The sequence below is a fragment of the Somniosus microcephalus genome, chromosome 10, assembly GCF_052327205.1.
Source record: "Somniosus microcephalus isolate GS21.2 chromosome 10, FLI_Smic_1.0, whole genome shotgun sequence".
Lineage (NCBI taxonomy): Eukaryota > Metazoa > Chordata > Chondrichthyes > Squaliformes > Somniosidae > Somniosus > Somniosus microcephalus.
The window spans coordinates 183,792,724-183,804,252 of NC_140996.1; the positions used below are offsets into that span (position 1 = coordinate 183,792,724).

The following is an 11,529-nucleotide window of genomic DNA, read 5'->3' on the forward strand; positions in this document are numbered from 1 at the left end:
AGCTGAGGCCCCAGCACTGATCCTTGCGGCACCCCACTAGTTACAGCCTGTCAACTTGAAAAAGACCCGTTTATCCCTACTCTCTGTTTTCTGTACGTTATCCAATCCTCTATCCATGCTACTATAATACCCCCAACCCCATGTTGTGTAATAATCTTAAATGTGGCACCTTATTGAATGCCTTTTGGAAATCCAAATATATTACATCCACTGGTTTCCCTTTTATCTACCCTGCTAGTTACATCCACAAAAAACTCTAATAAATTTGTCAAACATGATTTCCATTTCATAAAACCATGTTGGCTCTGCCTAATCATATTATGATTTTCTAAGTGCCCTGTTACCACTTCCTTAACAATGGATTCCAGCATTTTCCTGATGACTGATGTCAGGCTAACTGGCCTGTAGTTCCCTGTTTTCTCTCTTCCCTCCTTTCTTGAATAGTGGTGTTACATTTGCTACCTTCAAATCAGTTGGGACTATTCTAGAATCTAGGGCATTTTGGAAGATCAAACCAATGCATCTACTATCTCTGCAGCCACCTCTTTTGGAACCCTAGGATGTAGGCTGTTTGGTCCAGGGGATTTGTTGGCTTTTAGTCCCATTAGTTTCTCTAGTACTTTTTCTCTACTTATTCATTACGTTAAGTTCCTCACCCCCCATTAGCCCCTTGCTTCCCTATCATTTTTGGTATGCTTTTTGTGTTTTCTACTGTGAAGACAGATATAAAATATTTAATGTTTCTGTCAATTCCTTATTCCCCCTAATAATTTCTCCTGTCTCAGCCTTTAAGGGACCTATGTTTACTTTTGCTACTCTCTTCCTTTTTACATACTTGTAGAAGCTCTTACAATCTGTTTTTATATTTCTTGCTAGTTTTCTCTCGTTCTATTTTTTCCCTTTTTTATCAATTTTTTGGTCAGCCTTTGCTGATTTCTGGAGCTCTCCCAATCCTCAGGCTTAGAACGCAAGAACATAAGAAATAGGAGCAGGAGTAGGCCATTTGGCCCTTCGAGCCTGCTCTGCCATTCAATAAGATCATGGCTGAACTTCTACCTCAACTCCACTTTCCTGCACTATATCCACTCCCTCCATTCCCTTAATATTCCAAAATTTATCGATCTCTGTCTTGAATATACTTAATAACTGAGCCTCCACAGCCCTCTGGGGTAGAGAATTCCAAAGATTCCCCACCCTCTGAGTGAAGAAATTTCTCCTCATCTCAGTCCTAAATGGCCGACCTCTTATTCTGAGACTGTGACTGCTGGTTCATCCTCCCTTCATCTACCCTGTCAAGCCCATAAGAATTTTGTATGTTTCAATGAGATCACCTCTCATTCTTCTAAACTAGAGAATATAGGCCTAGCCTACTCAATGTCTCCTCATAGGACAATCCCTCCCATCCCAGGAACCACTCTGGTGAACCTTCGTTGCGCTCCCTCTATGGCAAGTATATCCTTCCTTAAGTAAGGAGACCAAAACTGTACACAATACTCCAGGTGTTGTCTCACCAGGGCCCTATATAATTGCAGTAAGATGTCTTTACTCTTTTTTATGCGTTCATAGGATGTAGTCGTCACTGGCAAGGCCAGCATTTATTGCCCATCCCTATTTACCCTTGAGAAGGTGGTGGTGAGCTGCCGCCTTGAACTGCTGCAGTCCGTGTGGTGAAGATACTCCCACAGTGCTGTTAGGGAGGGAGTTCCGGGATTTTGACCCAGCGATGATGAAGGAATGGCGATATACTTCCGAGTCAGGATGGTGTGTGACTTGGAGGTGGTGGTGTTCCCATATGCCTGCTGCCCGTGTCCTCCTAGGTGGAAGAGGTCGCGGGTTTGGGAGGTGCTGTCGAAGAAGCCTGGCGAGTTGCTGCAGTGTATCTTGTAGATGGTACACACTGCAGCCACGGTACGCCGGTGGTGGAGGGAGTGAATGTTTAAGGTGGTGAATGGGGTGCCAATCAAGTGGGCTGCTTTGTCCTGAATGGTGTTGAGCTTCTTGCGTGTTGTTGGAGCTGCACTCGTCCAGGCAAGTGGAGAGTATTCCATCACTATCCTTACTTGTGCTTTGTAGATGGTGGCAAGGCTTTGGGAGTCAGGAGGTGAGACACTCGCCACACAATACCTAGCCTCTGACCTGCTCTTGTTGCCACAGTATTTATGTGGCTGGTCCAGTTAAGTTTCTGGTCACTGGTGACCCCCCAGGATGTTGATGGTGGGGGATTCGGTGATGGTAATGCCATTGAATGTCAATACAACATTCAGGCTTGGGTGGTGGCTAGACTCTTGCTTGTTGCAGATGGTCATTGCCTGGCACTTGTGTGGCGCGAATGATACCTACCACTTATCAGCCCAAGCCTGAATGTTGTCCAGGTCTTGTTGCATGCAGGCATGGACTGCTTCATTATCTGAGAAGTTGTGAATGGCACTGAACACTGCAGTCATCAGCGAACATCCCCATTTCTGACCTTATGTTTGAGGGAAGGTCATTGATGAAGCAGCTGAAGATTGTTGGGCCTAGGACACTGCCCTGAGGAACTCCTGCAGCGATGTCCTGGGGCTGTGATGATTGACCTCCAACCACCACAACCATCTTCCTTTGTGCTAGGTGTGACTCCAGCCAGTGGAGAGTATTCCCCCCGATTCCCATTGACTTTAGTTTGACTAGGGATCCTTGATGCCACACTCTGTCAAATGCTGCCTTATACTCAAAACCTCTTGTAATAAAGGCCAACATACCATTTGCTTTCCTAATTGCTTGCTGTACCTGCATGTTCACTTTCAGTGAGTAGTCTACAAGGACACCCAGGTTCCTCTGAACACCAACATTTCCCAATCTTTCAGCATTTTAAAAAATACTCTGCTTTTCTATTTTTCCTACCAGTGGATAAGTTCACATTTCTCCACGTTATATTCCATTTGCCAAGGTTTTGCCCACTCGCTTAGCCTGTCTATATCCCCTTGAAGCCTCCTTGCATCCTCCTCACAACTTACATTCCCACCTAGCTTTGTATCATCAGCAAACTTGGATATATTACATTAGGTCTCCTCATCCAAATCATTGATGTAGATTGTGAATAGCTGAGGCCTAAGCACTGATCCTTGCGGTACCCCACTAGTTACAGCCTGCCGACCCGAAAATGACCCGTTTATTCCTACTCTCTCAATCTATTTTTCCAATCTACCTAAGCCAACTCACCCCTCATATCTAATATAATTTGCTTTACTTAAGTTTAAGACTCTAATTTCGTATTTAGGCAAGTCACTCTCAAACTTAATGTGAAATTCATCATATTATGATAACTGCCCCAGAGGATCCTCTACTATGAGATTGCTAATTAACCCAGTCTCATTACATAATGAGATCTAAAATAACCTGTTCCCTGGTTGGTTCCATGACACATTCTTTGCTGGAAGTTGCCTCCGATGACATCATCATTACTGCTGCATTTAAGGTCTGCAACAAGCCTTGCTTCTTCTGCAGACTGACAACCTTTTGGCCTTTCATGCTACTGGGACCTGGAGGAAGGATGGCCAACGAGAGAGCTAGGGCTGCTCCGAGGTTTGATGACATTGCCTTGCAGGCTTTAGTTGAGGGAGCAAGAGCTCATAAAAGAGGTGCTCTTCCCTTCAGGGAGGAAGAACCCCCACCCCCCCCCCCCAAGCAGACCAAGGCTCTCTGGGTCCAGGTGGCAGAGGAGGTCAACTCATTATCAGTAACCCACAGAACCTGGATTCAATGCAGGAAGAGATTTCATAACCTGCGCACTGGAAAAGTGAGTGTGAATTTCCCATCACCCTCAATCTGATCCCCATTGCCTTTCCTCACCAGCACTCAGCTTTAGCAATCTCTTCCTCCACATCCCACTTGACACTGACATCCATGCACCCTTACCCATTCCCTCTCTCTGGTCACATTCACCTAACTATTCGACTATGCAGCCCTCACACTCCCTATCACTGTGATGCTATGAAAATAACTGACAACACACAGGGAGGGACCTTGGTCTTGCCACCTCACTCCATCTTTGTCTCCTTCTAAGCATCTATGCTATGGAATCTCTACACTCACTCCTTCATTCTCACTCAACCTCCACTCGTCTCCCTCATTGCAGGAAAAGAGAGCTCACAATGAGTGAGGACAGGAGGAGGGCCACCCTCAGTAGCCCACCTCACCCCCTGGGAGGAGGCAGTCCTGGAGATCGTAGGAGTGGAGGAAGATGCGCAAGTGAGGGATGGACAGAGGGGTGCATCACAGCAAGCTGGTGATAGAATAGTTTTCCATCTCATTGACATTGCATGAGTCGCTGATAATGATTCTGAAGCTCTTAACAGATGGACTAATGATCATCTGCAATGTGCATGTAACCTTGGCATCACATCTCCGACTCTTTCCTTTACTCCCGCACAGGACCATTGCAAGCACCCGTCCCCACTAGCCAGGAGGACGAGCATGAGCCTCAAGACTCCTCAGAGGAAGCTGCAACCTCTGAGGGCACAGCGTCGGCAGAATTCGGCGCACCCAGCACCAGCGCAGACACTCGCACCTCGGTGGCACCTTCGGGACATAGAGTAGTGTTGTCACCTGGTGTATCACAGCTCACAAGTGAGCATCAGCAGATTGTGGAGACGGGCAGCAGTGGAGAGTCCTAGTCGGAGGGCGCAGGACTCTGCCAGCTTGGCTCAGCTGCATGTCGACCCTCTGCCTCTGGGTCCATCCATAAGATCAGCGTGCTGGAACTCCAGGAACAGATGCAGGAGTCTCTGGCAGGTTTTGTCTCCAGGGTCGCTGCGAGTGTGGAGTGAATGGAGGAGTCCATAGCGAACATGAGCAGAGCCTTTGTGGAGACATTGGCACATGAACGCATCACCATGGAAAGGATGGCAACCTCCATGGAGGTGATAAGTTGCCAGAGTGTAGAAAACATGGCGAGTGTTCTGAATAGAATGACATCTCTGGAGGAGTGATGGTCATCTATTGAACAGAGAAACCAGACCTTCATGGAAGTCCTTCTGAGTAGGACTGCCAGTGCAGATACGGGTCCCCATGGCCCCCCTGGTGTGCAGCAAAGTGCTCTCAAGCCCCTTGCAAGCGCTGAGGGGGACCTGACCCATGAGAGGGAAGTTGGTGGCAGACATCAAGACGGTGGGGGCTCCTCTCCGAGCGCTCACACTTCCATGCCACTGCAGAGCCCTCGGTCAGAGCCCCACCAGAGTCCACACCCATCTGAGATCGGCGTCTCAACCCCTGCACAGCCGCAGGAGCAGCAGACTGTTGACGAGCCCTCACAGGTTCGCAACCCCAGAGGACGCCCGCCAAAGGTGTCGAGACAGGAGCAGCAGGAAAGTGAGCAAGGGGCCTCCACATCATCTGAAGCCACAGGGGAAGCACAATGTAGGAGCACGCGTTAGAGAAAGATACTGTACAAATAGTCACAAGGGTAGTCACTTGGGTGAAATTTGATGTTTTCTGTGAAAAAGCCATCAGATGAATAATGTAAATAAAAAATCTGATGGCTACTGCTGTAGTTGTGGCGTGTGTCATTTTGTGAATGGGACTTTCACATTGAGGGCTTAAGATTACTTGCAATTGTCAGTATGGTGGTCATATTGCTAGGAATCCGCTGGTCCTTGGCCATTGTCGATGCTCAGGTAAGAAGCTGCGAGGCAAAAGTGCTTGATTGGCTAGGCTAAGCAAATCTGGTCAAGATGAGTGCTTTCTTTGCATCCCGGGCAGCAATGTTCTCGCGTACTGCTGCCGCTGGTTGATGGGCCTCTGCAAGATGCTTGTTTTCGCCCTCCTCCTCCTCCTCATCTGAGGAGGATATGTGAGGAGACAATTGGTCCTCGGGAATCTGCAAGCCACAACGCTGTGCCATGTTGTGAAGTGCACAGCAAAGCACAACAATTCTGGAGACCCTGGCTGCTGAGTACTGCAGGGCTCCACCTGATCTATCCAGGCATCTGAAGCGCATCTTCAGCAAACTGATGGTTTGCTTGATTATGGCTCTGGTGGACATGTGGCTGGAGTTGTAGCTCTCCTCAGCTTCGTTGGATGGGCTCCTCAACGGCGTCATTAGCCACGTCTTCAGGGGATAGCCCTTGTCTCCAAGTAGCCATCCGTTAAGTTGGTCTGGCGGACTGAATAGCGGAGGCACACTAGACTGGCGCAGTATGAAGGAGTCATGGCAACTGCCAGGGTACTTGGCACAAACATGCAAAATTTCCTTCTTGTGGTCACACACCAGCTGAACGTTAAGGGAGTGGAAGCCCTTGCAGTTGACACAAATACCTGGATTGCGATGGGGTCACGTGTGCAGTCAGTGACACCCTGCACCCTTGGAAAGCCTGCCAGGTTAGCTAATCCAACCGCACGTGCCGTGACACTTGCTTGATCCTTGGTGAAATGGATGTGATTGTGCACGATGGTGAAGAGGGCATCGGTTACCTGTGTGATGCAAGTGTGTGCGGCTGCCTAGGAGATGCCGCTGATGTCTGCTGCTGATCCCTGGAATGAGCCCGAGGCAAAAAAGTGGAGTGTGATGGTGACTTTGACGGCCACTGGTAAGGGTTGTCCACCTGGTCCTCTGGCCTGCAGGTGTTGTTGCAGCATTGCGCAGATGTCTACCTCTCGCGAAAGTCGGAGCCGCCTTTGGCACTGCTGCTCAGACATGTTGAGGTAGCTGACCCTGTGTCTGTAGACCCTGTTTGGGGGGGGTATCTCCTGCGCAACGGGCTTCCATGCGCTGGCACCTTCTGGCCTGTGCAGCTTCAGGTGGGTGAGCAGCAGCTGGCGCTGCTGTTGGTGCTGCTGCTTTGGTGCTGCTACTGTTCCTGGTTCTGCTGGTGCCGCGGCTGCTGTTCATCCTCATCTAATGTCCAGAAGGGAAGGAAATAAATGGCTCCCATGCTTCTGGTATATGCCTCAGTTGAGGAAGTGCTCAGTGAGGGTGGCGAGAGGGGTTTCCCAGGAGGTCACACTGGAAATGGGTGTCAGGCTCCAAACTTCCACAGCTGTGGTTATGCCTTCTAAAAGTTCCCCCAGACCTGAGACTACAATGTCCTGCCACCTGCAAATGATGACTGATCAAATCTCCTCTTTAATGGTTGACCTACAGCTGAGAGTCAGCAATCCAATAGTGCTCCCACCAGGTTTCACCATCGTGTTTCAGAACAGGCGTGTTTCACGTGGGAAAAGGGTTAAAATCGCAAAGGCCTTTCATAATGGCATTATAGAGGCAATTTAGTGCTGGTTAAGGGCCTTAACGGCCTATCCCGCCTCTTGAAGTCGGGATGGAGGCGGGACCACTAGACACGAATTAATGAAAATTGCTTGGAGGCGGGGTTGGGCCCGCATGCCAGTTTTTGCCATTTTAACCCCCCACACGCCTCCAATCCCGCCTCCACGGCCCAATGAAAATCCTGCCCAATATATTTAATGTATTTTTTTAAAGGCCGTGTTAGCATTTTGTTACACAATGATATATAATTGTACTTGGTTAGGTAACTAGAAAATAATTTTTCAAATGACTTACTAGGTAGCTGTGCTTCTAAGTTTTTGTTTTTTATCTGGTCTTGCAGGGTCATGGCTTGAATGCAATGATTTAGGAGGTTCCAGTTGTTGCAGACGTTCAACTTTAAAGGTTCCTGCACATGAAGTTCACATTGTCGTCTGGGAAAAGAATGACCTTGAAAATACAACTTGCAGCAGAGATCTGCTTCTGTCTAGTGACTCATTGTCTGAGATTTGTCTTAGTGCTCCAGCCTTAGAGAGTGATGCCACTTTCTCTGTATCACGGCTGCTCTGTGAAACGTCATTAAATAGTCCTGTTCAGTTAAGTCCAGTAGAGAAACCGATGCTCAGTACATTTACAGAGATTACGACACCGATTGTAAACTGTGTAAAGGAAAATGATGAACAAGGAACTGCAAATAGTAACTTACTTTCAGGTCTGGAGCACCTGGCAGATGATGCAGTGATAACACTGGACCTTGTTGAGATTAAAGTGGACAGTGAGGGGAACCCAATGGACAACACTCAATCCATACCGCATGCTCAACAATGTGATCTGCAGAGTCAGCAGAAGACTCTATCTTTACAAAATTCACCTCTTGCAACACAGATGGTTGTCGACTATAATGTGTCTGTACAACCTTGTACTGAAGTACAGTATTCTAATGAAAAATGCCAACAAATGGATCAGGCAACTGTCGTAAAACCTGACTTGCCTCAAAAGCACATTTTACAGTCTGAAGCACCTTCCTGCCCATCCAGAGCATCTCAACTACAAGTAACAGATCTAGCTGCTGTGAAGCCTGCAATATTACAAAGGGATACCATTGTGAAAAAGTTAACGGCGAGTACAGCTGCCTGTCATGTACAAGAAATGGAAACTGCATCTGTTGGTTCAAAAATGCCTATACAGTCTAATAATAAAACACAAAAGAAAGGTTGCATCAAAATCCCATCATCTCAGATATTGAAAACACCTGCTGTAAATGGGTCATCAGCTGCTATTTCTTGGCCTCTGGTAGCTAACAGAAGCTTTGCTGCAGGCTGGGCAAAGAGCCTGTTGAACCGCCACCTTTCAACATTGACGAGCAATGAACCTAAAATAGTGTCTCGGAATGAAGTTAAGAATACTTATAGCGGGGGTGTTTTGTTGAAAGTGACTGATTCAAAGCACCCTATAAAGGAACATTTTGATGGGTTCAAAACCAAAAATCTCTCAAAACATGCACAAAAGGCAACCAAAAATGTACCAGTCTCTCAAGATCCGAATGTTCCAAACATTGCTTGCGTACAGAATAATAGCCATTTGCCTCGAGACTCTGGTAATATGAAGGATAATTGCAAAGTATTGTTGCCCAAGAAAATGTCTTCTGGTGCCCATATTTTAAGTAAAGCATTTCTTTCTAATTCATCAAAATATGGTCGTCCTACAGTGTGTGAGACAGGGACTTCTAATGTGAAGGATCAGAGTTCCACCCCAGTCAAAAAAACAGAACTGCGTAACGTAAACTCAAAAGCTCATGAGCTTCGTCTGAAGTTGCTCAAAAAACTTCAAGACAAAAAAGATCAACTAGCATCACTTGACCAGCTAATGATGACTAACCAATGTAGTGAATCTGCTGCTGAATATGTTAGTACTTCTGGCCCTGGAGGACAGTTAAAACTTGAAAATAATAATGGAAGCATGATGTACGATGATGTATTGAATGAGCTGTGGCGTCAGCTCGGTGTTGAAGACAATGAGTCTGTTTGTACAACCAGTTCTAGTGCTTCATTGAGTAGTAGCCCAGGACATGAATTACTTGCAGAACTGTTCACTCCAGCTATAGCCACTACATCTGGTTGTATGCAAGGTGATGACTTAAGGCTTTGTGGAATGGCAACAGATGGTGGAGTAGTAAATGGTAAACTGAGTAATGGGTGCAGCATAGGTCCAAGGGCTGCTAACGGTGACCACACATCACCTATTTCAGTCTTGCAGGTGCAGCAGCACCATGCTTATAAAAATGAGTCAATCAGTGGAACTAACGTCCGTGCTTCGGCTTATGAGAGCCCCATTAAGGAGGAAGTGTTGGTAGATTTATTGTCCACTTCAACTCTTCACTCATTAACAGCAGATCATGAAGAGGAATTGCCTAACTTTGATGAAAATCTTTTTGAAAGCTGCTAGGAAATGGTGGTAATTTATTAAAACAGTGAGAATTCTTGGTTTAAATAACAGTTTTGTTACTTTAAATTTACTTCTCATTGATTTGTTGTCTGTAAATTGTAATATACTGAGTAAATTGTGCTCAGTCTCTTGCATATAAAAATTTATAGTTCCTATTTTATAAATGTCATGACAAATGGGTAGTTTGTGTATAATGTGAATTTACTTTTTCAGGCATAATACTGTGTTTTATAGTAGTTTCATTGTACAGTACTTGAATCTGAGGACCTGGTAATTCCAGGCTGTAACGACACTTCTGAATAAAATATGTTGGTCACCCGCATTTGATGCAGTGTTGCTAACTTTCCTTTAAGAAAAATCTGAACCAGATGTGCTATTTTGACAAATGGAGTTCAACTTTCCGTAGGTTGTTTTACATTTTTGTTAATTCATTTGAAGAAAATTTAGAAAAGTGCAATTTGTCAACCCCAATTATTTGAGCTGCAAATATTTATATAAACTGGCAATGATGATATCCCCATCAATACTTTCCTGTAGCTGTTATTATAGACATAAGCACAACAAAAACTAAACTGAGTAAAACCACTGACGAGTACGAGTACACAATATACTTGAAAGCAATAGATTAAGTTCATAGTACACTAAAAGCAGTTGATCCAGTGAAATGATTTCAAGTCTGTAATACTATCTCTGGGTTCACTTGAGCTCTGTTCTTGCAGTTCATATCATCGAAATCCATCCATTAGATTATTGTCCTATAAATCCCCTTTCGCACAAGTGTAAATAGTGGGGGAAAATTGTCTGTTTTGTGCGAAAAGGTTTAATTGTTGCAAGTAATGATTCTTCCAGTTGATGTTTAAAGAGGCAACAGTTGTGTGAGAAACTGAACTTACAATTTAGACTAGCACATCATGTAAAATAAGGGTGCCTTTTTTATTAAATTGAGATTGCATAATAGCCACTATGTAATAAATATTTCAAAACCCACAAAATGCTAGAAACACAACAGGTCAGCATCTGTGGAGAGAAAAGAAAAGTCAACCTTTTGGTCAGGACCCTTCGGGGTTCTGCCCAACAGATCAACTGATGTTTTCTCTCCACGGATGCTGCATTTTCAGCATTTTCTATTTGTTTCCGATCTCATACATTTGCAGTGCTTTGCTTTTTATTTGTACTATACGAAGTATTATTTCTTGGTTTGTGAAAATTCAGTGAAGAAATTTGTGCTGGAGGTTCTGTGGTGTGTGTATATATTTTGTTGAGTAGCCACGAAGTTGATGTTGACTTTCTAGGCTGTTATTTAATAAATGTTTTTAATAGCTGTAATAAAACTTACTGTTAATGTTTGTGAACTCTAATGTAAGACATGCATCTTATGCTGAGACTTGTACCAATAGAAGATAACTTGAACCAGACCACCAACACCAGACCCAGCATATGTGTATATTAGTGGGATCTTGGTCGCCCAAAGTAATTGATATAATTTCCAGTTATCCTGTGTAATAATAATTCAATGTTCTACTTGAATTACTTTGTGTTTCTCTGACAATTCTGTTTGTTTGGTTATTGTACTTTCAATAAGAAAGTGAAGTTGACCATGTTGCCAAACAATAAACTTATTTTTTACCTAACCCTCAGTTGGTCAGTGCTACAAATTTATCTAATCAAACACTTTTTTGTATTATCTTAATCTAATGACTTGCATTTCTACAACTCTCTTTACATAAATGTCTCGTGCTTCACAGTGGTAGAAAACGGTGAGTATGGAGCAGGACAGAAGGGAAAACCAAAATGGTTAAGGGGGAACCAAAGATGCCATAGTCAACCAAGTTTTTAAGAAGCTTTTC

The 11,529-nt window shown here is 44.9% G+C and overlaps 1 protein-coding gene across 1 annotated transcript in view; it reads left to right on the top strand.

Annotated features, from left to right (window-relative positions):
• Positions 1–11,313, top strand: part of uspl1 (ubiquitin specific peptidase like 1) — a 36,329-nt gene extending 25,016 nt beyond the window's left edge. Inside the window, 1 exon segment of the mRNA XM_085999303.1 lies at positions 7,581–11,313. Coding sequence (XP_085855429.1) covers positions 7,581–9,682 — 2,102 coding nt within the window. The 3' untranslated portion in view covers positions 9,683–11,313.
• Positions 11,314–11,529: the final 216 nt, after the last annotated feature.